Source organism: Lipotes vexillifer, unplaced genomic scaffold (genome assembly GCF_000442215.2).
Source record: "Lipotes vexillifer unplaced genomic scaffold, Lipotes_vexillifer_v1.1 scaffold777, whole genome shotgun sequence".
Lineage (NCBI taxonomy): Eukaryota > Metazoa > Chordata > Mammalia > Artiodactyla > Lipotidae > Lipotes > Lipotes vexillifer.
In genome coordinates this window covers 2,013,246-2,041,208 of record NW_006784423.1, presented here as the reverse complement: position 1 = coordinate 2,041,208, position 27,963 = coordinate 2,013,246, and the positions used below count along the sequence as shown (strand labels likewise).

The 27,963-nt window shown below is 51.6% G+C and overlaps 1 protein-coding gene across 1 annotated transcript; it reads right to left on the bottom strand.

Moving 5' to 3' along the window:
- Window positions 1-157: 157 nt before the first annotated feature.
- Window positions 158-27,963, bottom strand: TGFBRAP1 (transforming growth factor beta receptor associated protein 1). Its single transcript, XM_007456827.1, has 11 exons — window positions 27,267-27,963; window positions 19,485-19,679; window positions 17,298-17,452; window positions 12,768-12,850; window positions 10,759-11,100; window positions 9,025-9,082; window positions 6,438-6,581; window positions 4,738-4,881; window positions 4,016-4,175; window positions 2,402-2,835; window positions 158-334 (listed from the first exon to the last, which is right to left on the bottom strand). Exons 1-11 carry the CDS (start codon window positions 27,952-27,954, stop codon window positions 158-160), a joined length of 2,580 nt encoding a protein of 859 aa, XP_007456889.1. The 5' UTR covers window positions 27,955-27,963.

Here is a 27,963-nt window from a genome sequence, read left to right as displayed (position 1 = left end):
CCTCTATTTCGGGGATTATCTGTTTCCATCCGATGCAGGGGGTCAGCCGCATCCCATTTCCCACGACTGAAGCCCCCCAGCACCAGATGGCGGCTGACGCGGCCTCCTAACTCTGTGCACCTGGCCGTCTTGGTAAGGAGCCCTCAGCCCAGCCTCTTCAAGTCCGAGCCCCGGGGCTGGGGGAGCTGGGGTTCGTGTGCCTGCTGGCCGCACAGTGGGTGTGGACGAGACCACCGTTGGGATACCTAACAAACACGGGCTCGCAAAAGGGGTTTTGGCACATCTGGCAAAGCTTTTTATCTGAGAGCCGAACTGAGCTTCCTTTCAGCTTCATCTGCAAAAAGAAACAAAGACAGGGACGCCTGTGACATAAGTGACACCGGTCTTCAGAGCTGACACGCATTACCCCATGGGTTGTTATTATCACTGGTGAGGACAGCTTTAATATCAATTTCTCGAAACAGAGTATCAGCGGTGAAAATAAACAAAAACATCCTCCAGAACTGGAAAAGTCAAAAAAGCTACAAAACTGCCTTCTTATTTTACATAAGTAATTGCTGCTTGTCTGGCAGAGGAATGTCTCACCAAGATCTTCTTTCAAGCATTCTCTGAGCTCTGATCTATTCAAGCAAGGCCTATTACAGAATCATGGGGCGTTAGAGCTGACAAGACCATGAAAGCTATCTAATTCCCTGCTCCCCTCGTTTGCAAACAAGAAAAGTTAAGGCCCAAGTAAGAGACTGGGTCAAACCCATGGGGTTGATCCGTGGCACGTTCCTGACCGGCCCCAGGAAACGTCATTTCCTTTCTTTAAATGCTAACTAACAAAACTAACAAAACTTCATTATTTCTTGTCTGATAAACAGGACTTGAGTTCTGCAAGCTAAAAGCCTTTCTGCACAATTTGCGTGAATCAGCCCAGCAAGTCAGCCTAGTGGCAGGACAGAGTGACGGCTTAGTGAATTCACGCTACTCATTAGTTTCTTTAGTCATTCAACAAACATACAATGCCTTCAAGATGCCAGGTTGGCTCAGGAATACCGAGATAAGTAAAGGAAGTTCCTGCCCTCGGAGAACCCAAAGCCTAACAGGGAAGGGGACAGCTATGGATGCAGCACGTGAGTCGGCACACGGGGCACCCGTCTGCTTCCAGGGATGGGAAGGTTTCACAAATGAAAGACTTAGGCGGGGTTTCGAGTAGGCGTTCAGCAAGCGCAAAAGGTAGAGTTGCGCCGTCTCAGGCAGAGGAAACGGTGGATTCTAAGGCCGTACGTAAGAAACGGCAAGTCCATTGGGAGGTTCTGCGCACCCCGGGACGGGCAGGGACAGGCCAGGGGAGGGAGGCTGAATTTTGCCGGCCTTGGCTTCTCCACTGGGGAGTCAATGAAGGCTTCCCAGCGGGAGGAACACGGCAGATTCCTGCCAGCAGGCGCAAAAGGAAGAGGTGAGCCGTCTCAGGCAGAGGAAACGGTGGATTCTAAGGCCGTACGTAAGAAACGGCAAGTCCATTGGGAGGTTCTGCGCACCCCGGGACGGGCAGGGACAGGCCAGGGGAGGGAGGCTGAATTTTGCCGGCCTTGGCTTCTCCACTGGGGAGTCAATGAAGGCTTCCCAGCGGGAGGAACACGGCAGATTCCTGCTCTGGAAGGACACCCAGCTGGCTGTGGGGCGTCTGGGCCTCACCAGAGACAAGCCTCCTCTGGATAAGCCTGGGGATGTTATGGACTGAATGCCTGTATCTCTCACCAAACGTCGAGGCCCTGAACCCCAGTGGGATGGTGTTTGGAGGTGGGCCCCCAGGACGGACTCAGGGCCCTTATGGAGGGGGAAGAGACCAGCGCTGGCTCCCGGCCCCGTGAGCTCAGTGAGGAGGGGGCCTCACTGGGCCCCGAATCCGTTGGCGCCTGGATCTCGGGCTCCCAGCCCCCAGACGGTGAGAACAGGATGCTTGTCGTCTGAGCCCCCGGCCTGTGGGATTTGTTATTAGTCACAGCAAGCCCAGGGGACAGAGATGGGGACCTGGACCGTGCAGCTCTGAATCGGCCTGCAGTCCACAGCCGGGATCCTGTGTCCTGTGTCACCTCCTGGTGCCCCTGCCCCCCTTCTGTGACGGGGACGCAATTGTGCCCGGAAGCGCTGTGCGGATGCAGTGACACCATGACGTGCAGCATGGACCAGGGCCCGGAGCGCGGCTCTGCGGATCGTCAGTGTCTAAAAGGGGAGGGAAGCTGCCCCAACCGTACACCGGCTGGCCCGGCTCCCTCCTGGGCTCACACACCTATGTCTGTGTGAAGAAATCACGTGTGCTGAAGTTACAGAGAAGAAACGGACAAGGACTGCTTTCCCACAGGTAAAACCGACCTCAAATCACACATCTCGCCCGAGAGGGCCGGGCTCTCACCTTGTCATACTTGTAGATCAAGTTTTCGGACTTGGCCAGGCCCACAGCCACCTGAGTGGTCCTCCGGGCATGGACGCTGTCCCTCATGGCCCCCGTCAGGAACGGGCAGAGCAGCTGCACCGACCACGTGCCCGGCAGCAGCTGCAGGACCTGGGCCGCGTCGAACTCGGTGGCACGGCGGTTCAGGAGGTCCACGGCGGCCACGGCCAGCTCAGGCGCAGAGGGGCCGGGGCCCAGGTAGATGGCCAGCAGCAGCTGGAAGAGCCGCCGGCGGTAGGGCGGGGCCCGGCCCTCGGAGCGCCACAGGCAGTAGCCCTCCGCTGCCGGGAAGTCGGCCAGCTCGTGCACCAGGATGCGCAGGGCCTCCTCATGCTGCTCCAGCTTCCCGAGCAGGATGGCGCTCTCCATGGGGAGCCCGGCGCCCCGGATCCTGTCTGTGAGGTGGGGCCTGCTGGTTAGGAACGGCAGGGCCCGCGCCAGGTGGTGCCAATCCAACGCCACAACTGCATGGGCCACACGCTTAAGAATGGGCAGAGCAAGCCTGGCTGCTCGGACACCCCTGAACTCTGCCACCCGGGCTGCCTGGACGCCCCCGAACTCTGCCACCCAGGCTGCCTGGACGCCCCTGAACTCTGCCACTTGGGCTGCCTGGACGCCCCTGAACTCTGCCACCTGGGCTGCCTTGACACCCAGAGTTTAGGGATGTCCACGTAGCCTCCCAGGAGGGCTGCCACGTGCCTTAGGACAAAGTACACGTGTCACACGAGCATCACTCAGGCCTGAGTCATGTCCTGCTGGCCACGAGCTCAGCGTCATCGAATCAACAACATACATTAAATAAGGTGCCTTTAAGCAGAAACACATATAAAGAAGGCTACATATTGATCGGTTGGTGAAAATGATGCGACCAGAGGTTCTCAGGAGCCTGAGCCTGCACTCCTCCGGGTATGATGGCTCAGCGTCCGAGAACTCAGTTGTGGAGACTCTACAGGACACAACCACCGCGAGCAATGAGAATGGGTGCAGTTAATGGTCAGAGAGTGGTGTTAAAAGCTGCTAAAGAGAGATGTATTCACCCAGTAAGGACAACCTGGAAATTCCACGGTGCCCGATACAGCAAGAGACAAGTTCAGTCTGCCAGGTGCTGCTCTGAGGCTCGTACACAACATGGACACTGTGCTTTCTGCCCTGGAGGAAAGGAAAACCAGACCCCCTCCAGGACCCCCGCCTTCCTCCAAGCATGGGGCAGCCGAGTGGGGTGGCTGGGGGCAGTGCCACCCTCAAAGCCGTGATCAGAGCTGGAGCCTCAGAAGGAACTGACCTGAGGGCTTCAAAGCCGAATAAGCAAGTTCAAAGCAGCTTGGCTCAGCAGACATGCAGACCTCCCAACGCCCAGGGCAGCCTTCGTGTCATCAGCTAAGGGGCCCTATCCGTTTCCAGAGGGTGGAGGACGGACGAGGGGGCTCACCTGCCCTCCAGGAGGCTGACTTTGTGCCACAGAGGCTCACAATCCACCCCCTGCCCCCGAACAGAGACGAAGAGGTGCCAAGGCCTCCGTCCCTGCCCCCACCCCCCACTCCCGCCGGTGACGTTTATGCAGAGAGATGCACTCACCCAGCAGAAAGTGCACTTGGTACAAATCGGATTGCTGGAGCAGGCGTCGTAGCTTCGCCTGTGTCTCGGTCACTTCTGCATCCTTGCCACTGGCGCTGGGCCTCTGCTGCAGCACCTCGTCCAGGTAGAGGACGGCTAAGTGCGTGTGGTACCCCTCCTTCTACAGGACAGGAGGACAAGCAGACAGACAGCAGTTGCTAGGGGAGCCCAGAGAACGCACCCTAACCAACCAGCCAGCAGGTGCCTGAGACTGGACGTGCAAGGTGAGCGGGGGCTACAGGACAACCACAGAACACGCGTACTGGGGCAAAAGCTTTCAGAAACCACGACACAGAGAAGGTGAATCTAAAATCTTTGGGAAAATATCTCATTTTGAGAAGTAAGGGCCACGGGATTTAGGTATTCTCCAAAAAAGGGACAGCTTTCCTCATTTCCTTTAAGAATAACAACAAGGAAAAAAAAAACCTCTAAAAAAAAAAAAGAATAACAAGGAAGGAAAAGAGAAGAAAATATAAGCGGAGGGAACAAGAGATGGAAGGTGAGAAAAAAAGCTACTTAGGCCGCTGGTCTCTTTCACGAACATCCGGCTCCCTCCCTGACCTCCCACGCCTACAGACTGAGTGCCGGGAACACGAGACATTACGTTAGACCCATGGGCCAAGTTCAGGTCCCAGTGATGCCACCGCAGCCCACACAGCTCAGCCTGCGCTCTGGGGCCTCACCTGCAGTCTCCTGTCCATGACCAGATGTTCTAGGTACTTGACCAGGGCTTGCGGGTATTTCTTAAGGCAACTGATGATATCATCTGGGTTAAATCTACTCTGCTGTTCGTCCACAGGTCTCTTGGTGAAAACTTGAACTCCGACCTGAAAGAAGAATAGCAATTTATTTATCATGCTTTGCAAAGACCCCATCTTATCTTCATTCTGAGCACTGTACGCTTTGGGTAAAACCACTGTCAAAAACATGATGATCTGCGGGACTTCCCTGGTGGTCCAGTGGTTAAGACTTCGCCTTCCAATGCTGGGGTTGCAGGTTCGATCCCGGGTCGGGGAACTAAGATCCCATATGCCTCGCGGCCAAAAAACCAAAACGTAAAACAGAAGCAATATTGTAACAAATTCAATAAAGACTTTGAAAATGGTCCACATTAAAAAAAAAACAAACAAAAAAACATGACGATTCGGAAAAATAGTGCAGATGAAGCACTGACAGAGACAGGAAATGCCGCAGAGCTCCAGCTGGAATTCCTTCTAAAAGGGTCCGAAACTAAGGAACCAAACATTTATTGGCGGTAGGTTTTAACAATCCATGAAGCAACAACTCTGTAACATTTAGATCATCCAAAGCAAAGACGGTCACTTGCTGGATCATAAGTGAAAGAAGATTCAGTGAACTCGATTCTCCAAACGCCCATATACCCACTGTGTGCATTACCCACGTGGGACCCAAGCCCACGCAACAGCAACAAAGACCCAACACAGCCAAAAGTAAATAAATAAAAATAAATAAATTTATTTTTAAAAATACTAAAAAGAACCCCTTTCATTTATTATTGCCAAGTAATATTGCATTTTGTGCATATACATTTTATTTATCTACTCATCAAGTGATGGATACGTTTTTTTCTTTCTTTTGGCTGTCGTGAATAATACTGCCATAAATATTCACGTACAAGTTTTTATGTGAATAAAGGTTTTCATTTTTCTTGGATGCATACCTAGGAGTGAAATCGCTGACTCACACGGTAACTCTGTTTAACCATTTGTAGGACTGCCAGACTGTCTTTCAAAATGACTGCAGCACTGCTTTACTTTCCCACCAACAATGGATGTGACTTCTAATCCCTCTTTATCTTTGCTGATGTGCTACTGTTGTCTTTTAAATTCTAGCCATCCTACTGGGTGTGAAATGGTTTTGATTTACATTTCCCTTAAGGATTAGTAAAATAACATGAAAACAAACAACAAAAAAGGGCCCTTCTATGTCCCCAACCCACCCCCCCAAAGGGGGCTGGGGACATAGAAGCAAGGGCGACGGTTTGCCTGGTGTGCCCCAGGCCCGGCTCCACGGCCTGCAGCGCGACAGTCTGGTCTTTCTCCAGCCCGCAGAGAACAAGGGACCAGATGCCGTTAGGCGTGGGGGTCATCACACGGGTGTTTAAAAAGATGCTAAGACCTGACCTGCGGTGCTTTCTGCTTTCCTACACAGTGGCCTGCCCCTGACACAGGTGGGCAGAAGCACCGAAATTCCTCAAGAGCCGGGATTCAGACAGCTCAAGCCATGTATTAAAAGGGGGGGGGGGAGGAAGCGGAGAGAAGGGTTAAAGTGTAGCTTGTTTTCCCACCTAGAATCAACTTTTCTGTCCATTTTCACCAGTCCCCCTGCCGCCCCAGAACGAGTGTGTTTACAAAGCACAAACCTCCGGATTTTTCTGCAAGGCCCAGTCAGCATACTGCCACACGAGGTCCGGGTCGAGGCTGTAGGTGAGGAAATCCACGATGTACTCATACAGGTCTGAGCGTGTGGAGTCGTGAATATCCCCGTTCACGATGCTCACCCACAGCTGAAGAGGAATAAAAAAGAAGGTAGGGAAGGTTACATACCTCTTCGAATTAGCTCAGAAAGGGTGTGTGTTCGTTTGTCTGGCCTTTCAATATTTCAAAGTGGCAGGAGAAACTTTAGAGGCTTAAATCCATTTTAATTTTTTCACACACGTGAAAAAAAAAAAAGAGGGGATGCGGTCCAGGAAATCAGGAACATAGAGCACCAAGTTCTTTTTCTTTCCTTTTTAATGAGATCTCACAGTAATACAAATAGTAAATATAGTATATGAGGAGACTTGGATGCATTAAAAAATGTCTCTTCCTGAAATAAAATCATCACTGACAATGTTTGGACAAAGAAGAAATTCACCTACACCAATCAGCCGGGCTGTTTTAGCCTTCTCCGTCACAGGAATTTCTAATTTTGAAGACCTTTTGGGACTGTGAGAGTCTGATGTGCTTTCAAAACCTCTGGTGACCCTGTGACCTGGTGTTCCTACTGTCTTTTGCATGGGGGCTCAGGGTAGATTTTAATAATAAAGTCCTTTGCTATTTCATCCAGACACTTCCCTGCCATGTAAACTGAATCTTTTTTTTTAATGCTCCACTGTGCATATGTACTATTGTTTTTATTTTTAAATTTTTATTTAATTTTTATTTATTTTTGGCTGCGTTGGGTCTTCGTTGCTGCGCGCGGGCTTTCTCTAGTTGCGGCGAGCAGGGGCTGTTCTTCATTGCGGTGTGCAGGCTTCTCACTGCGGTGGCTTCTCTTGTTGTGGAGCACGGGCTCTAGGTGTGCGGGCTCAGTAGTTGATGCTCGTGGGCTCTAGAGCGCAGGCTCAGTAGTTGTGGTGCACGGGCTTAGCTGCTCCGCGGCACGCGGGATCTTCCCGGACCAGGGCTCGAACCCGTGTCCCCTGCATTGGCAGGCGGATTCTTAACCACTGCGCCACCAGGGAAGTCCCTGTAAACTGAATCTTACTTTCAAAGCCTCAGAATGAAGTGGCATCACGAGGTGTGGCAGAGATGGGGGCTGCCTGAGAGCCCCCCTGCATCATCGTCTGTGCCGTGGTCCTCACCCACCTGTCCACACTGACTTCTGAACCACACCATATACCAGCAAGCAGCCCAGGAAACAGGCAGGCAGTGTAAACAGCTTTAGTTTTGTCACAGGCAGCCGTAATTCTGGTAGCAGCACACCAATGTTTTTTATGTTACTAGTTTCTTCAGCGCTGAATTCCCCAAATCAAACAAACTGTTCACACAGCCATTGAAATGTGTCATTAAAAAAATTCTGCCATATATGGTGATTTATTCCGTATTATTTCAATTTTGTAAACTCCTGTCTATGTAGCTTTGCTAATGTTATTAACATACTTGTAACAAATTCTCAGAACATGGTGTTTTAAAATAATAAAAAGTTTAGCTTTGACGCCAAATCTGCTCTCAGCCGTGGGGTGTATGTTGATGGGAACTTTTTTTTTTTCACCTATTCCACAATCGTGTTACCATGGTAACTTCTCAAAGCACCGGATACGTTTGGTGAGTTTGGTGAGCACTGCTGATGCTCCTGGCCGCTCACAAAAGATGCAAAGACAAGAGACAAGATGAGAAATTCTGGCGCAAGAGCCCCTGCCAGGGCCCCAAGCACTGGCTCAGTCCCCAGCTCTCCTGCTGACCAGCGGTGCCACCGGGGCAAGTGACTGGCGTTGATCAGCTTTAGTTTTGTCACAGATGACATGACAACCCAGTTCTCTGGCAAGACTTATTGTCGTTAACAGTGGAAATTACAACCTGTTACTCACAGCCTTAATTTTTGATAAGGCAGTGGAGTCACAGGTCTTGTGGCTCAGTGAGAAATCCTATTTTTCTTACATTTTAAACAACTCAGTCTTGACAATGTTTTTTAAAGAGATGGAAAGATGGGGCTTCCCTGGTGGCGCAGTGGTTGAGAGTCCGCCTGCCGATGCAGGGGACACGGGTTCGTGCCCCGGTCTGGGAAGATCCCACATGCCGCGGAGCAACTAAGCCCATGCACCACAACTACTGAGCCTGCATTCCACAACTACTGAGCCCGCGAGCCACAACTACTGAAGCTCGCGTGCCTACAGCCCGTGCTCCACAAGAAGAGAAGCCACCGCAATGAGAAGCCTGCGCACCGCAACTAGAGAAAGACTGTGCACAGCAATGAAGACCCAATGCAGCCATAAATAAAGAAAGAAAAGAAAAGGAAAAAAAGAAAATCCTTGGCCAACATTTCTCAAGGATTCACTTTCTAAAACAGCACTCTTTTTGTTTTGTAAAAAAGGTTGTAGATCAGGCAAGACTGGTCTCTATCAATTTGTGATTTTTTTTTCAAGCAGGCTCGGTAGTTGTGGCACACGGGCTTAGTTGCTTAGCAACTTAGTTGCTAAGTTAAATGGTGGTGATTTTTAAACAGTGCTGAGATGCCTTTGAACTCACCTGAACGGCAGCAGCGTCTTGGTGGTTGTAATGATAGAGCAGCCCCAGTGCAAAGTACCTGGAAGAAAACTCGAGGTAAGTGCACCCTCTCCTGACCACCCACTGCGGGCAGTACCCCCACAGCAACGCCCTCGGCCCTAGGCCCCCAGCCCCACATGTGCTATTCAACTCAGTTCAACAACAAATTTCAAGCACCGGAAAGATCCTCCTTTCTGTTTATTTACCTATAGTCTGAAAATGTATTCCCTATCAATTTCCAGAAAGGACCGTGTTCACATCTAAGGTGAGCTGAAAAATAAAACTATAATGATACTATGGAAAATCACATTTGGAATTGCTTTACAACTTGCTTCAAATACTAGTGTGACTTGCCATCTCTTCAGTTAACCATTATTAACTTATCATGAGGTATTAAGACCGTTTGGAAGGGATGCTGTCTGAGCCATTCTGGGGTAAGGATTTTGAACGGCAATAAATGCCAACAGTATGCAGGCATTGCAGAGAACAGAAGGTGAGGGAGAGTCGGGCTGGGGGGACCCAGAGTTCCAGGCCCTGACTTTCAATCCAGGCTTCGATACTTAGGGACTGTATGACCTTGAGCAAGTAGGTTACCTTCCTTGGCCCTTGCCTCCTCATTTGTAAGTGGACAGGATCAGTGACAACACGGGCATCGCCCGGGCCGTGAGCTATAGCCACCCTCCCACGCTCACAGGTGCGTCCTCTCCTGGCCCTCTTCCCCAGCAGGTGACCGGATCAAGCTGCCCCAGGGGGCCATCGGATTTCTTCCCTCGAAGAGCGACCTCTCAAGATATTGAACTATTCCCTAGAACCCTTCTCTTCTCCCGAAAGCTTTTAGAAAGTTACACTGACTCCGCAGGACCCTGCCATCCCAAGTCACTGCCATAAGCTGTCAGTGCATTTTCTGGTTCCTAAATAAATCACTCCATTCCACAGTGCCTCCGGGAAACTGAGGCAAACGGCTGAACGATCCACTTCCCACGTGGAGGCCAGTCACCAGCCCATGACGTCCTGCATCTGAACAGGGTCTGGATCGTGAGCCTGGGTCTCCGTGGAATTTCACCAGCACCTCCGCCATGTCAAATGCATGCCGAAAGTCACAGACAAAGAATCTTACAGGGAGCACTCAACGCCCCCAGGCCTAGAAGGGTTAGACCACCGCCCGCCCCCAGGACAAAGAAGCTGCCCGATTTAACCACGTCATCACTGCAGACGGGCCCCCATTGTACCCGGCGGCCGGTCGGCAAGCGGGTGGGTGCCGACCAGCTCACGTCTGTAATGAAGGAGTTTGACCCCGTAACCTTTTATCCACAAGATCCAGAAGCCTCCCTTTCTATCTGTTTATCCAGATGCCCATCTGTGCGTTCAGTCTGGCCATCAGTGGCTGCAGCGCGCTATCGCTTTACCGACACGCATGTGGCATCTCGCACAGCTGAGTCCCACCCAGAGTCCCAAGCACACCATTGGCTAACAAGGCCTATGACTGTACGATCTGTCAGGAAGGAGCTGGCACGAGAGTTGTGCCCTCTAAGACCCCTGCGGTGGATCTGCAGACCGTGATGAGGCTGATAGATCCCGGGGTGCCGGGTGGTCCCTTGATGAATGCCTGGGACTCGGAAGTCATGCTGGTGCGTCAGCTGCACGACAGCTTCCCGTGGGTGGGGGCGGGGAAGGGCCAGGCAGGGAGCCCCGGGTTCGGGGCACAGAAACACTCACTTTTTGTGCTTCTCCAGCCAGGCGGCGCTGTCGGCGAGCAGGCAGAAGTTCTCGGTGACCAGGAGGTCCAGCAGGCTGTCGTGGTCAGCCTCCGTGTACAGCTTGAGCAGGGCCGTGTCGATGTCCTCCTTGGAGCCGTTGGCCACCTCCGTGCTGCGGACTTCGTTCAGGTAGCTCATGAGGAAGCGCTTGCACTTGGCCACCTTCTCCTGGTCGCCCTGGGTCAGCTGGTTGAGGTCTGCAAACTCGTGCAGAGGAGGGTGGGACCGGGTGAATGAGGAGGACGTGGGCAGCAGGAAGGGGTACAGGGAGATCAGCTCCCGCACGTCGAGTTGGCCGCTTCTGCAATTACAGTGTCAAACTAAATGAAGCAAAAAGAGAGAGTGCACGTAGGCACGCAAGACGACGCTGGACGGGCGCCCTGTCTGCACGCCGTCTGCAGCTGCTCGGGCTGCAAAGCACCGCGAGCCGGGCACCGCCCACCCCCAGACCCCACGACAGAGCAGAGGGCTCGGCGGCCGCAGACATGGCACCTCCAGTGCTGCGGTGGGACGTGGGTCCCCGCAAACGCAGGCGGGGGGAAACAGCAGGAGGCACAGCAGCTCTGATCAAAGGCAGATCCGGAGGAGGCCCCGTGTACATCTCCCCCCTTACGGCTCTGAGTCGTGCGGAATCTGTGCTCCGTGGACATTTGGAAAACTTCCACAGGCGATGCCTTCGTGGGACACTGAAGGGCGATCACAGCGGGTTTAAGTTCATCTTCTGAGCGAGCGTGAAGAGCCACTGCTTCCCAGGGCGCACCTGACCCCCAGCCCAGAGGAAGGGCTGCTGGAGCGGGGAGGGGCTGAGACAGGCCTGGGCTGGGGAGGGAGAGGGGTGGGATGGGTGCTGGTGAAGGGGGCGGCCCACGCGTGCAGGATCCATGTCACGCGGAAGGGACCTCAGCTTCCTAAGACGATGGGCCAGGAGCATGCCGTTTACAATGTCCTCAGAAGAACGGTTTTTCAAGTCTTTCCAGAAGCACCTGCTCTTTCTCTAAACTCAGAGCTTTTGGTAAAACCTCTGGAGGAAAGGGAAAGCGAGCCATCGTGTTTTCCTAGGAATCCTTCACAGGGCATCAAACACGCTCTTTAGAATTGCTTCCTCGGGCTTCCCTGGTGGCGCGGTGGTTAAGAATCCGCCTGCCAACGCAGGGGATTCGAGCCCTGGTCCGGGAAGATCCCACATGCTGCAGAGCAACTAAGCCCGTGCACCACAACTAGAGCCTGCGCGGAAAGCGAGCCATCGTGTTTTCCTAGGAATCCTTCACAGGGCATCAAACACGCTCTTTAGAATTGCTTCCTCGGGCTTCCCTGGTGGCGCGGTGGTTAAGAATCCGCCTGCCAACGCAGGGGATTCGAGCCCTGGTCCGGGAAGATCCCACATGCTGCAGAGCAACTAAGCCCGTGCACCACAACTACTGAGCCTGCGCTCTAGAGCCCGCGAGCCACAACTACTGAGCCCGTGCACTACAACTACTGAGCCTGCGCTCTAGAACCTGCGAGCCACAACTACTGAGACCCATGTGCCACAACTGCTGAAGCCCACACGCCTAGAGCCCGTGCTCCGCGACAAAAGAAGCCACCTCAATAAGAAGCCCGTTCGCCGCAACTAGAGAAAGCCCGCTCGCAGCAACTAAGACCCAACACAGCCGAAATCAATCAATCAGTCAATAAAATAACAAATTAAAAAAAAAAATTCCACGTTCCTTATAAAAAAAAAAAAAAAGAATTGCCTTCTCCTCTCCTAGAGAACCACTCTGTATGTGCCTCATCGGCCCTACCTTCAAGACACAGGACAGCGACCCTCGGGCCAAGGGGGGCAGGGGGCACGAGGGGTGTACACACGACGGCCTCGCTACTTATCCCCGGAGCACGGCGCCCACGGCGGCCTTTCCCATCACAGCCACAGTGGAGGTCTGACCGCGGAGGGGCACTTGGAAGGCTTTTGCTACCGACACCTCAGATTACCTGAAGAGTTCTTTAGCCTCCAGGAACTGAAGCTGTGCAAACTGTATGAAGCCCGCCTGCTGCAGGATCCGCCGGTACATGACCTGCAGGGAAAGACAGGTTTCATCGCTCTGACCTGCCCTGGAACCACGACAGGAGGCGAAGCTAAGTTTCTGGTCATAATCCAGGCTACCTGTTAACCATTACATGCAAACCTGAATTTACAAGGTAAGGAAAAAACGAGGCTTTTATACGAAATGATTTTCAACATACACACGTATACACGTCAATCAACCGCTCATTCCTGCGACCAAGTTGTTCTCTGTCTAAGCATCGTTCTTTCTTCTTCTTGGATTTCCCATCCGTCCCGATCCGTATTTCCTCCTCCCGCACTCCCTGGCTTTCTTGATTGCTTCCACCTCTGGTGCTCAGACGGATGTGAACATGGCCCGCGGGTGGCCCTGGGAGCCCGGAAGCTGCCCATCCTCCTTCATTCTTGTGGAACGGACTCTTCACACCAGCACTGCTGAGCATCCTTCCGGAGCACAAGGCCCCCTCCCATTCAATGATAAACAGATAAATACGCAGGTTTTCCTGCCGAAGCTTGGGAGACACTGTGCGTTCTGTCCCCTCCCCCCAACGGTGAACACAGCCACATCCACACCGCAGCCCGAGGATTCCTGCAATCAAAGTGCCGTTGATCTGTGTCTAATCCAGTCCTACCCAAATTTCCTGGACCACAGAGCCCTTTGGTCTGGTAACTTCCAGAAATAGCAACGCACTTAAGGAAGCTACCCTGTGGTGTCTGTAATTCCACCCCCTCCCTGTCACTGTCCAGCTGGTCAGCTTCAAGCTTTGTCCGCCTTTGTCTGAAAGGCCTTGTGGACCCGTCTCTGCTCTGTCCTCACTGGCTCCATCACCTCAGCCCAGGCCCTCACCACCTCACAACTAAAGACTCTAACTATGCTTAAGACCCTAGGACTTCAATTCCTCCCCTTTCCAATCCGTCCCGCTGTTTGATATGCCATAAATTCCTTGAAGGCGTGTACATAATTCATCTTAGCATCCCCACACCCTGGCAGAGTACCTGCCGTTTAAGTAATCACCTACTGACCTGATCAGTTTTTATGAAACTCCACTTTGTCGCTCGCTGAGCCCATTTTACAGATAGGAACATCCTGTTCAGAGATGCTAAGTTTTTAGCCCAGAGTTACTAACGTGTAAGTGGTTGAGCCAGGGTTGAAACCCGGACCTTTCTGCTCCTAGAGCCCAGTTCTTCCCTCTCACGGGCTCACCCAGGTACACAGCAGGCGGCTAACACTGTTACCCCTGAAGAAACGAGGGAGATGGAGACACCTAAAGGCTGTTGCTTCTGATCAGCTTTCAGAGGGGCTTGTTCTCCAAAGCACAGCATCACCTCCTCCCGTCCCTTCAGAGCAATTCCTGCAGAGACGGCAGGAGAGGCAGCTGCTTTTTCATGACTCTCTTCCCCGACACCAGCTACGTCTGACGGGAAAACTGGCCTCTGTAGGCCGCCAGCAATAAGTAGACAGGAGCGAGGCCAGGTTCTGTTGTGAGGGAATGCCAGTTCCGTCTCTGAAAGGAGAAGCAACAAATGCCAACCACTTAGCAAGAAGGATAAAAAGGATCCGTCAGCTGCGGCAGAAGAATTCTCATTCACACTCAAGCTTGCTGATGAGAAATCCGCTGAATGACAATTTTTTCCTCATGGCTGCAGGATTCAAATGTCACCCACTCTTGCCCTTCCTAAAGGGAAATAAAAACTACTTTTGAGGGGCTTCTCTGGTGGCGCAGTGGTTGAGAGTCCGCCTGTCCATGCAGGGGACACGGGTTCATGCCCCGGTCCGGGAGGATCCCACATGCCGCGGAGTGGCTGGGCCCGTGAGCCATGGCCGCTGAGCCTGCATGTCCGGAGCCTGTGCTCCGCAACGGGAGAGGCCACAGCAGTGAGAGGCCCGCGTACCGCACACACACACACACAAAAAACAAAAGGCCCTGGCCACAGGTTAACACGTGTAATTGTGGGAGCACAGAGCAAGCATTCAGGGATGTGATGGACTCAGAGAAAAGGGCATATCTGAGCAAGGTATCGAAACCTGTACTCGGTGGAGTTTAGAAGTTCAGTCCACTGATAGAAAATAGCACAAATAACAAGTAAAGAAAACAGGGAGCGTGGGGAGGTGGGTGAAAGCACGGGGCGCTGATGGGGCAGCGAGGCTGGCCCGGCTTTACCCAGGGATGCCCAGAGGCCAGCCATCCCTGCAGTGGGTCTTTGGATGGTGGCACTGGCTATTTTTGACTTGTTTTCAGGATTAGGAGTGTTTTAGGATGGCTCCCGGAGTGCCTGCACAGTGCAGGGCTCAGGCGCGGGGGCAGCTCAGGCCGGGGTCACGAGGGAAGGAGGCAGTGGAGGGGAGGGGCGCCGGGGAAGCAGGCAGGGCCTGGCCGCAAAGGCCACCTTATGCAGACTTGACTGTGGGCAGGGAGGCACCCGCGTAAGGATTTCCAGCTGAGGGTTTGGTGGGCACGTCAGAAAGCACCTTCCGCGGGGCCGTGGAGGACGGACTGCAGACACGCAGGAAAGGGGTTGTGAAAACAATTCAGGCACAACGGAGAAGGGTCCCCAGCAGCCACGTGGGCATGAGAACGAGAGCCAAGTTCAAGGTCACTGGGGGTGCACGTCTGGGGCACATACCACAGGGAGAAGGCGGGGAGCGTGCTAGGTGGACAAACCCCAACCGGGATGTCAGACGGCAGAACCAGACGAGCGCTAACACCATCCACTATCCACTGCTCAGCTGCTCTCAGGAAAACGGGAGAAAAGCAAAACTCCAAGAACACGGGCAGCCTCTCTAAGAAAATGGGACACACTTGAGGTGTGCCCATGGGTGTGTGCAAGGAGGGGGCCCCCGACACGTGCCCGTCCAGACACCCACGAGCTCCCGGGGCCCCCCCGCGGGACCGAGAGGAGCTGAGAGCAGCAGAGCAGAGGCCAAGGCTGCCTCAGCACCCGCCTCCCCACGCGGATGCGCAAGGAAAGAGCGGCAGAAACAGGCGCTCTCAGCCCAGAAACACGCCCTGAACTGACGGGTTTCCTCTTTGTGCTTTTGCTGCCCCCTGCTGAATGCTCATAGATCATCTCACTCAAAAATGAGGAATACGATGGGCGAGGGAAGGACTGAGAGAGTGGGCTTAGCAGATGCAAACTATTCTCTGTAGGACGGAGAAACAACAAGGTCCTACTGCAGAGCACAGGGAACTACAGTCAACAGCCTGGGATAAACCATATTGGAAAAGAATATGAGAAAAAGAATATATGTGTATAACTGAGTCACTCTGCTGCACAGTAGAGATGAACACGACACTGTACATCAACTATACTTTAATAAAATTCTTTTAAATGAGGAGTAAAGATGGAAAGTTTATCACTATTTAGCCTGTGACCATAAATGACACGTCCTGAGTTCTTCCACCTTCGGACTCTACCCTCTGCAGCACAAAGCCACCGAGGCCAGAAAGCACAGCTTCATTCCACAAACCACATCGTCCTGAAAATCTGGCCAACAGAAACAAGAAGGGGATGGCTATGAATTCACTAGAACTTTTAATGATGGACTTAGATGTTCACATGAAGCGTGCACACACCAATATTATGCTTTATTATTCTCAAATACATAGAGTAACCCGAACTCACCTTGCAACCGATCAGGAAGCAATTTTTAGGAAACCTGATTTCATCAGACATGAGAATAATTTGCGTGTTCTTCATCAACTGTATTGATCGTACCAACGATATTAAAGTTAGCGTTTCTAAAATGCATTAAAAGTTTTCTCCTATGGAAATGAATTAGATGGATTCCGGCAACATTAGATGGTTTATCGGTGCGGTTCACAAAGCTTTTTCTGTAGATAACATAAACCTAACCTCGACAAATTCAACCCCATCCCAACAAATATAAATTCTGAATTGGGAGACAAATTAGCCTGAGGTTCCTCTTTTCATTCGTCTGTAACAACTGTGCCCTGAGGCTCCTCTGGAAGAAGGGCGCTGATTAGAAATACAACTTGGTGGGTTTCCCTGGTGGCGCAGTGGTTGAGAGTCCGCCTGCCGATGCAGGGGACGTGGGTTCGTGCCCCGGTCCGGGAAGATCCCACATGCCGCGCGGAGCGGCTGGGCCCGTGAGCCATGGCCGCTGAGCCTGCGCGTCCGGAGCCTGTGCTCCGCAACGGGAGAGGCCACAGCAGTGAGAGGCCCGCGTACCGCCAAAAAAAAAAAAAAAAGAAATACAACTTGGTGAATTAGGCGTGGGAATTATGTCAGAGGCTCAAATCCCGACTTGGCCTCTGCCAGCAGCGTGACTTCCTACAGCTGTTGGTCCGGCTGCTCTGCAACCTGCTTCCTTATCTGTACAACGTGGAGATGCAGAGAAACTTGAATGACGGACAGGAAGCGGTCTGCAGGGCCTGGGCGCAGACGTTAGATCCTAACGTTTTCTAAGCCGGCGGCCTGGGGGCCCGCTGATTACAAACCTGAAATTTTTCCTTTGGAATGTTCCGCCGGGCGCCTTTCGCTAGAACCAGAGCCTCCTCCACTCTCCGGCTTGCTAGAAGATCCTGTATTTGTTTTTCCAGAGGTAACGGAACCAAGACGTAAACTCCTTTACTCGTGGCGACGATCAGTCTTCCTGGGAAGAAATGGAACACGGTTGGAAAGGGTAAGAACATAGTGCTGGCAAGAAAACACCACCCCCCCCCCCCCACCCCCCGCCGCCCAAAGAGAGCATGAGCAGAGGTGCGACCAAGGTCATCACAGTGCCCCAACCCCGAGCTCCCACGGCAACCAGAAAGAATGGGTCTCTTTCCTCTTCCCACCATCAGAAAAGGGCGAACTCTTAACAGTACATTTCCGAAGTGTGGGATATTAAAACGTTTGGCCTTTTTTTTTATTCTGAAGTGCTGCTAAATTTAAAACCACTTGAGTAGGTCCATAATGAGGCTATAGTGCTCAGTCCTGGAAAATAAGCAGTAAGAATCATGCTGTCTCTCATATGAAACTCTTGAAAAATTCTTTTCTCTCCAGGGTAGTCAGTTTACAGGAAATTAAGATTACAACACAACAGTCTGAACCATAAGATAACATTTCACACTCGGCCGTCCTCCAGAATCACCTGATCTCGGCGTTACTTTCTCCCTTCCCCACTGCCCCCTGGCACCGTGATGCCTGGCACGGTCCGCTGGGGAGTCGGACCTGCCACCCAAGACAGCTCCACCTGCCAAGCTTCGAGAGCAACTTCTGCTCCCTCTGGAGCCACGTTTTAAGCTAAACTATCACCTGTTCCCAGGAAGCGGTGGAACGACCTTGTCTGTCTGTCTGAAGGTCGTTCAGGGTCAGCAGAGCCTTTCCTTCTCCGTCTGCTCCCCCCTCCTCGGGAATCATCGTGTGCATCCCAGTCCCACCACCTGGTCTCTCCCCGCCTGGATCTCTGCTTCCTGGCCTCCCTACCCGGCTCTCTGTCTACATCATCTGTCCTCCATGTCAAGCTACGTCACTGTCCTCGCACTCAGATGAGGTTCTGCCCCTGCCCTGCACTGGTGTCCCTCCTTCTGGGAAGCCTCCCCGTGTTCCCGCCGGGGGTGGGTTATGTTGCCAGCCTCTGCGTGCCCGCAACCGATCCCCTGTGCCCACCTCCACCCCTCAGTGTGCACAGCACGTAACACTGTCATGAATAAGCTCTCCCGGCACGCGTGTCAGGGCCCCAGTCAAGCCCTGACACGTTTCACGTGGGACCTCGAGACTCAGCAGGTCTGCGTCCCCAGCATCTAACACAGGAAGGGCAATGTCTGGGGAGCCCCAGTCCCGACACGGCAAGGGCAATGCACAGGTCTAGATTAGCTCCTGGTTTGAAGAGGATATCATCAAGGGCATTCTTAGGAAGCCAGGGAAATCTGACCACAGGCAGGGGCTGAGAGCACATCTCTGGGGTGTGAAAAGGGCTTTGTGATCACGCGGGAAAATGCCTGCGGAAGGATTCCGGATTAAGTGCCATGGTCTTCTCCACTGACTTCCAAACAGCTCAGCAGAATGTGAACCAATACGAAAAAATCTAGGTGAATGGGGGGGCAGGGATTCAGTTTGTTTTTCTTTCAACTTTTCAGCACATCGGAAGATGTTCATAATAAAATTTAGGAAAAGTAAAATAAATCCCTCCCTCCCTGGCTGCCCTGGTCCGCTGCGACCTCACCCAGGCCAGCCCTCCTCATAACAACAGGCACCACAGTCCCTGTGAATCACTTGCGTGGCCCGGAGCCCAGAGTTCCTTCTTGTGCAGATTTGCGCCTGCCTTTCTCTCTGCCTGAAGGTTCTTTCACACCACATCCACTTGGCAGATTCCTACTCATCCTTAAAGGTTTGGCTCAAACACCATCTCCTACAGGAAGCCCTCCCTGATACTTCTAGGAAACACTCCCTCCTCTGCTCTCCCAATTGGCCTTATTTTGTTGCTATCAAGCTCTCAAACTGCTGTGGCTATTTGTTTCACTATCTCCCTTTAATCTCGGTGCCCCTGAAGCGCAGAGACTGTATTACCTTTGCCTGTGGATCTTCCATGCTCAGCAAGAGGCCAAGTTCCCAATGGACCCTTAATAGCATTTAGTGAAAAAATACAAGCATAACAGATTGACAGCTAAATGTTGTTAAGATTCCGTGGAAACTAGTACCTTCAAAATCCTGGAGGATGTGACCTTCCTTAAAGGGCAGGGTCTGCTTTTGCTGCTGGTCCAGCATGCTGTGAACGGTGATGAACTCGCTGTCGAGGGCAATGACATATGGGAAGCAGACGGCTGCTCCAACCACGTTCTCTGACCAGTGCACGGGTGCGCGCTGAGATATCCCGGCCACCGTGGCAAACATGCCTGGGAAAACAGGAAGGGTCAGGAGGGCTTCAAGGAGCTGGGCTTTGCTTGTTTGTTTTCTGTAGATGTGTCTCAACGCAGAATACCTGCCCTTCATTACATTTCGAGATGGGTAAGATAATATAACAGCGGCGTTGCAAAGGACCCTCCGTGACTACTCTCGTGAAGAGAGCCGCTTTCCCCAGGATGTCTACATCAGTATTTCCTTCCAATTAAACATGACGTTAAAAACGTGTACACGTACCCACATGAAGGTGTATACAGCCCATGTCCTCACATGTGGGGAAAAGTGACTTTCACACCATTTAAGAAGCTTCACAAGCTTGCTTCCATATCCGGTCCTCCAATGGGTTTGCATCTCTAAGTGCCAGCTCTTCCCTATACATTCACTCAACACTGAACGCACTCATTCAGATACTTATTGAGCACCTACTGTGTGCCGGGCACTCTACAAGCCTTCCTATCCAGAACTGTCTCTGTTCAGAGTTCAATTCTAATTCTGGATACACATTCTCTCTGATGCCGGGATACAACCAATCTTGCAAGTGAAAACAGAGAGCTGTTAAGTGTCTGTCAATGATAACTTCCTTAGTCAACCACGGTTCATCTATTTTGTACATAAAGCACTAAACGACATTTCCAAATGAGCTGGATAGAGTCCACAGATACTGGGGTTTATGAAAATTCACATCCACCCAGTGAAGGCAATCCATTTTAAGTCAGTTTTCAAAGTGCTTGACATAAAACACCTTTAAAAACATGGTATGTAAATCAAATATCCTTCAATAAAAACAAAAAACAGCATATGCTTGTACGTACAACACTTGTTTGCTTCTGCTTCACACTTAAAATACTGGCTCTCGTCACGTAAGTAGCACCAACCAAAACCCTGTCAAGATGACAGAGCAGTGAGCCTTAGACAGAGAGTGAGAGAGTGTGTGTGTGTGTGTGTGTGAGAGAGAGAGAGAGAGAGAGAGAGAGAGAGAGAGAGAGAGAGAGAGAGAGAGAGAGAGAGAGAGAGAGAGAGAGAGAGAGAGAGAGAGAGAGAGAGAGAGAGAGAGAGAGAGAGAGAGAGAGAGAGAGAGAGAGAGAGAGAGAGAGAGAGAGAGAGAGAGAGAGAGAGAGAGAGAGAGAGAGAGAGAGAGAGAGAGAGAGAGAGAGAGAGAGAGAGAGAGAGAGAGAGAGAGAGAGAGAGAGAGAGAGAGAGAGAGAGAGAGAGAGAGAGAGAGAGAGAGAGAGAGAGAGAGAGAGAGAGAGAGAGAGAGAGAGAGAGAGAGAGAGAGAGAGAGAGAGAGAGAGAGAGAGAGAGAGAGAGAGAGAGAGAGAGAGAGAGAGAGAGAGAGAGAGAGAGAGAGAGAGAGAGAGAGAGAGAGAGAGAGAGAGAGAGAGAGAGAGAGAGAGAGAGAGAGAGAGAGAGAGAGAGAGAGAGAGAGAGAGAGAGAGAGAGAGAGAGAGAGAGAGAGAGAGAGAGAGAGAGAGAGAGAGAGAGAGAGAGAGAGAGAGAGAGAGAGAGAGAGAGAGAGAGAGAGAGAGAGAGAGAGAGAGAGAGAGAGAGAGAGAGAGAGAGAGAGAGAGAGAGAGAGAGAGAGAGAGAGAGAGAGAGAGAGAGAGAGAGAGAGAGAGAGAGAGAGAGAGAGAGAGAGAGAGAGAGAGAGAGAGAGAGAGAGAGAGAGAGAGAGAGAGAGAGAGAGAGAGAGAGAGAGAGAGAGAGAGAGAGAGAGAGAGAGAGAGAGAGAGAGAGAGAGAGAGAGAGAGAGAGAGAGAGAGAGAGAGAGAGAGAGAGAGAGAGAGAGAGAGAGAGAGAGAGAGAGAGAGAGAGAGAGAGAGAGAGAGAGAGAGAGAGAGAGAGAGAGAGAGAGAGAGAGAGAGAGAGAGAGAGAGAGAGAGAGAGAGAGAGAGAGAGAGAGAGAGAGAGAGAGAGAGAGAGTGCATCCCCTACGAAGGAAACACATTCCTTCCCCTTCAGTATTTCCCTTCCACCCTTAAAAGTCTCTTAAAATCATTCCTAAAAAGACTAACTCAAGAGAAGAACAAAGGATATGCATCAGTAATTCACAGAAAACAAAATGCAAATAGCTAATAAATTCTTGAAGAGACTCCCATGTTCCTTAGTAACCAGGGGAACAGAAATTTAAAAAAAAAAAAGTAAAAAACCAACTTACACCCATCAGATTGGCCAAAGGTTACAGACCAACAGCACCAAGTGTTGGTTTGGTATGAGGAACACTTTTGGAGAACAATTCTTTACCAAAACTGAATATACACTGACATGTTAATCTAGTGATTCTACTTTTAAATCGACGGCCAATTGACAAGCACAGTGGTCACTGGGGTGTTTTTAAGAATAGTGTAAAATCGAGAATAATGCACTGAAAGAGTATGTGGCTTCGGGTGAACCCACCAGGAACAGAAAAGAAAGCTCATTTATTAGATAAGAACAAACAAGAAGGGCTGTAAATCCACATGCTGAGCATCAGCTTAAAGCGACAGCCGACCTGAGCCGCGCCCAGGAGCTCCCGGCGGTGAAGGGGTTCGGGGAGATGCACTGGTAACTACCTTCCCGATAAAAAGCAGACACAGCAGGATGACAGGAGGCCAGGGGGCCCCCGCGGCGAGAAGCACGAGGGTTCGCAGGATGCAGGGAAGTGGGTATGTGGCCCCGGAAGAGAGCAAACCCTGCCTGGGATGCTGAGGGTCAGAAAGTCAAGTTCAAGTTCGGGGCAGAGCAGGAAACGCTGACCAGGAAAGTCAGGCTGAACTTGTTACAGGGTTACAGGGGCCTTAGGAAGGCTGGCCTGGCAGGAGCCTGGAAGGAAGGACAGACCCAGACTCGGGGGAGGCCAGGCGGCCGCCAGTCACCAGGAAGGAGGCCTGAGTCAGGCCAGCCGGGGGGTCTGACCGAGGAGGGGTAACTTCCGGAGCGAATCATGGAACTGGGCACCTGACATAGAGGGAGCGAGAGTCAAGGCCACCGTGCGCCATCAGAATAAGGACCAACACAATCGGGCGAGTCTGAGACCAAGCCGGGGTCAGGATGCAGGGCTGGCAGGGCATGGACCTCTGGGAGGGGCGCCTGGAGCTCCAGTGCATCCTCAGGGGTGAGGGCACCCTTCCTGCAGCAGGAGAGCCAGGGGAGGCCAGGCCATGGGGAGAGGAGGTTCCTCTGAGGCTGGCGAGGGCTCCTCCTTCTTTCCAGAGCAGACCAGGAGTCAAGGAGTTCGGTGGAAATGTGGAAAACCCCGGAAAGCTCAGCGCCAGCAGGTAAGAGGGGCCGACAGGGCGGTGGGTTCTGAGCCAGGGGTGGAGAGGGCACAAGAGTGAAGGCATGGACTTTGGCATCTCTGATACTGTACAGTCACAGAGAGGACGTAACTAAGGTCTGAATTACCCCACGACTGCATCGCCAAAGTATTCAAAGAGCAGGAAACACGTGGAGGGAGAGAAACTCGAGGTGCAAAGCTTGAGCTTTGCAGGAGGAAATGAGGTTGGCACTCTCTAGAATTTTCCGAGCATTTAGAACCAGACAGCGAAAGAGCCCGAAGGGAGAGAAAAGCACACCATCTGCACCCAGACGTTTGGCAAATGTAACCTGGTGACGGGACACAAGCATACAGCAACCCCAAGGAGCCTGTGAATTTCAGGTCAAATAACCGTGTTCTGGATAGCACAGCTCTCATGGGAGCACGGACACCAAAACGCTGTCCAGCCTCGCCCTGGAATTAAATCAGGGTGGCCGCACTTACCCGCTAAGGCCGGGCATCACCCGACCAGGGACTGTGCAGCACAGAGGACCAGACATGAATGTTCTTGCAATGAAAAGGGCAGAAACCAGAGATCAAGAACAGAGGCTTCTACACATAAAGAAAAGCAGAGGATTTCACGGGAATAAAAGAGCAGAGCAGTAACTGGCAACCAGGGGTCCAGGTCAGGTAGAGTTAAGGTGCCACAGGTCCACTCAGGAACAGGGGCACCGTTGTTGACACCCACCCACCGATTCTATGCTTGAAAGCAGATGACACGCGCTATTGTTTCTATATTGTCAAAGGCACACAAGTGCTGTCAACCTGCAAATGTACCACGTTTGTAAATGGTACACCTTTAAAAACCATTGTTTTCCACTGGGTTATTTTTCCATTTAGACGGTTTCCACCCTCTAAATATCAGTGGACCCCCTTATCTGAGCTGGGAGGGGGAAGGGGGGCCATGAGGGGTACGGAATAGGTGAATTATCTGCATTTTTCAAGAAGCATTATCCAAGGATAGAGTTTAAAGTCACAATAATCAATTGTATTATGACATTTTCAACAAAGCACTGCTTAAAATGGTACAATTTAAACTAAAGCAGGGAGTTCCCTGGTGGCCCTGTGGTTAGGATTCTGGGCTTTCACTGCCGGGGCCCCGGTTCAATCCCTGGTCGGGGAACTGAGGTCCTACAGGCTGCACGGCCCCGCCAAAAAAACAAAACAAAACAAACACAAAAAAGCTAAGGCAAAAAGCTAAGAGCAATTTCTCATGACAGGCGAGTGGGCACATGTGATCTTCAGGGGGGGAAGGCAGTGGGCAAAATGAAAACATACGGCGTTCATATGTCTGATGGTGCATATGCATTCATTATAGTAATTTGCTTGAACTCAATTTCTGAAGCCTTTTAATGATGGTGGTGATTACTGTGTTGTACACAGAGCCTGCATGTAGTGATGTATTACAGAGCTTACAAGGGATCTCCAATTTGCTCATAATCACACCTATTACAAGCAGAACAACAATTAAGAAGGTTGGTTCATTTACCATGATGCCCAGGTAGTTGAGACAGATTAAGTTTGAGGAAAAATGAGGCCTGAACATGATTGACTACCATTTCCCTTCAGTCTGAACACTAAAACCAACACAAGGATACTGGAGTCAAATGTTTTCACAACAAAGCCTTTACAGCTAAAGCAGGCTCTGGCTCATCAATAAGCAATCCGACTGATGGAACAAAACAGGAAACCCATTAGGCGAGGCCCAACAGCGTGAGGAAACTGACTGTACCTGAGAGGCAGCCACCGCCACCAGCGAGGAAAGACAGACTCCTGAATCAGGTGTGGGGAGAACAGACAACCATACAGACGAAGATGAAATCGAATTCACTCTTCACTATAAGAAATGAAACCATAAAAGTACGAGCAGAAAATCTGGGTGAATCTGTCTACAACCTGGGAGAGGGGGAAACATCCCTAATAATTATGACTCAGAAAAGAAGCAATAAAGTACAAAGGTTAATACATTTGATTATATAGAAACGTGTAAGAAACGCTTTTTCGGGGTAAAAACTGGAGATATTTGAAACATGTCTCAGACAAGGTGGTATCTCAAATATATAACAAATGCTGAAGTAAACAGCTAGCGAGAAGGGATAATTATCAAAAGAAAGGCAAATGGCTCTTAAATTCTTGAAAAATGTTCCATCTTGCTTATAAAAGGAGAAATGTGATTAACACCACTGAGATACCATTCCCCATGTGCCAGACGGGCAAAAACACGAAAGTCTGACAATATATGGACGCTGCTAGCAAAGCTCAGGGGAAACAGGTGCCAGGGGAACAAAAAACGGTACCTACCACCTTTGTCGGGGGTGGGGGGGAGTGGGTGGAGCGTCCCCCTCCAGATTCACATGCGTTTACATGTGGACTCAGCAACCCCATCTTTAGAAAGATTTCCCACAGCTACACTGGAAAAATACAAACAGATAAGCTCCTACTAATACCATGGACTGGAAAAAAACCCAAATGCTCACCACCGGGGCCTGACTGATGCACGGTGGTCCCTCCACACGGGAGAGACAGCCTGCAACTCTGAAGGAGGGAGATACACATATCTATACATTCATTTATCATTTTTATTTGAAAATGAAAGGACAAACACTGATAAAGGTTACCTCTGGGAAAAGGAGAGAGTAGGGGAGTGTACCTTGCTGTGTGGATCTGACATGGAAACTTGTACGTATTTACAGAAGAAAACAATAAGAGAAAGCAATTTCTAGAAATGGAAAGTGAAACGAAACACATCCGTCTAACTGTATATCCCGTTGCTGGCATAGCCACACGGATGGGAACTATTCCCAGTGACTTTAAACGCAGAAATGTGACTGCACGTTCCTAGCGGGTTACACGGCCCGTCCCCTGAGGACAAAAGAACTACAATCAAACGTTTTCTGGTGATTACATGGCGGGCGCAGTGGTGTCGGTCCTGTCCTTCTGCTCTGTGTCCTGCGGGGCAGATCAAAGGAACAACCACGTCACGGTGGGAATTTACTAGGATTTGGGGGTGGGCGGAAGGAGACACAGGCACGCAGACAGACGGGGTCAGGGCCCGGTAGCCCCAAACTTGTTCCATCGATATGCTCTCATGATGGGTTTTATCTTTAAATAATGCATACTTCCCAGCTCTGTCCACCCAAGAGGCCTAGAAACAACAGACCCCAAGCACCTCCAGCACCCAGACTGTGGTCTCTAAACATCAGGGGTCCTTGGAGAAATGCCGGAAACCAGATCTAGGGCAGGAAACGTACAGAGGGACCCCGGACACCTTGTCACAGCAGAAAGAAGGAAGATACCAAAGTTCCCGGGGCGTGGGGAAGGGGCTTGCAGTCGACCTGAATAAACCACCCCAGAGGGCAGATGGACTGAAGCACCACATACATTTACATCCATGATTCATGGTGACACGTCACTTAGGGAAGACAGAAGGGTCATCTTTCCGAAAACCTACTTCTCCTGCCTTTCTTATACGATGACCCTGGGGGCAAACCAAGTTAATGAGAAGCTTCTCTTGCAGAAGGTTCCAGTCGACAGGAAGGAGGAATGGACGGCAACAGAATGCTGCCCTTCGGCAGCCCCTTGGGACTTAAAGGATCCAGGCACTACTCATCCATAGCCACGGACATCACAAAGTTATAAGAGGGCAGGAAGACAGGTTAAAGACTACCGGTGTTAAGGGAGACTCACTCGTCTCAGCACCTGCTTGTCCCAGACACACACACTGTGAACCATCCACGACCATGACCACAGATGACATTGCCAGCTCTGATTCTTAGGGGGCAGTGCGGAGAATGAGGAAGGCTACACCAAACAGCTAAAGCCCTTTTAAGGAGCTAGCTGCTAGATGCTTTTTGGTGGGATGAAACTGCAGTCAGTCAGAGAAAATCAGGGACATACCCTTGGAGCCTCCACCTTTGAAATCATCTGTTAAGTGAGCTCCCTCAGCTCCTTTCAGAATGGAGAATAAAAACAATCCGCTAGGAAACCCACCCACAGGAGAAAATCTTATAGAGGAGTCTTACAGATTCTTCTTTGTGTACTTATCCCCTTAGTGGAATTCTCTCCCCAGAGCCATCTTCAGGCTCCACTTTAGCACAAAGGAAATGTGATTCTAAGAGCGGCCTATTTTTGTTCCATACAAAACAATCTAATGAAAACTGTGCAAGCACTGGGCGTGCAGTTCTGTTTGTTTTCAGAACCACAATCTCCCTCTCCGATCTCAGCGTGAATTCAAGGACGGAACGCGGGGAGACCGGGGAGGTCGGCGAGGTTAGCCGAGGCGCCTCACCCAATCCGCCGGGGCCTGCCAGGAGGAACTCCTGTCTCCCTATCCTCTTGACGATGGGCCGCTTCTCCTCGCTGCAGAAGGGAAACAGGTCCTGGGCGACGCCCGTGCTATAGTTGAGGATGATGTACTGGGTGGTCAGGGCCAGGCACAGGAAGTGGCCGTCCACCGCCACTGCCAGGGGCTGCTCCGGAGTGGACACCTCCCTGACGATCTGCACGCGGTCCTCGTACACCAGGAACACCTGGATGGTTCTGCGCTTGACGGAGATGATGCAGACCTCTACGCAGAAGGGGTCTCCGCTCACCGGGTTCTCATTCAAGGCGAAGGCCGTGGCCCCCTTGATGCGGGCACCCGAGGGCACGGGCTCCAGGCTCAGCATGTGGACCAGGGTGATGGAGCCGTCACAGAGCACCAGCAGCCGGTGGAGGGCCGACGCCGCCCGCAGCTCATTCACCGGCTTCTTGAAACCCAGGTGTCTGTGCAGCTGCTTGGTGGCCGTGAACGTGGCCGACCCGCCGGGCACGGTCTTCTCTTCCAGCAGGAAGTGGTACACGAAGCAGTCGCTGGTGCCCACGTACAGGTTCCGGCCGCAGCACTCCACACACTCCAATGACACCCGTTCCCTGTCGCCCATCAGCTGCTCCCGCTCGACGGCGGGGACCAGGGTGAACGCCTTGGTGCTCATCATGTTTGCGGC

Excerpts from the sequence above, each read along its gene's own strand:
- TGFBRAP1 (XM_007456827.1), bottom strand. The coding sequence starts at position 27,954 with ATGATGAGCACCAAGGCGTTCACCCTGGTCCCCGCCGTCGAGCGGGAG. Across the intron at positions 9,083-10,758 it reads TGGCTGGAGAAGCACAAAAA|GTACTTTGCACTGGGGCTGC; the intron begins GTGAGTGTTTCT and ends GTTTTCTTCCAG. Across the intron at positions 4,176-4,737 it reads TCATGGACAGGAGACTGCAG|AAGGAGGGGTACCACACGCA; the intron begins GTGAGGCCCCAG and ends CCTGTCCTGTAG.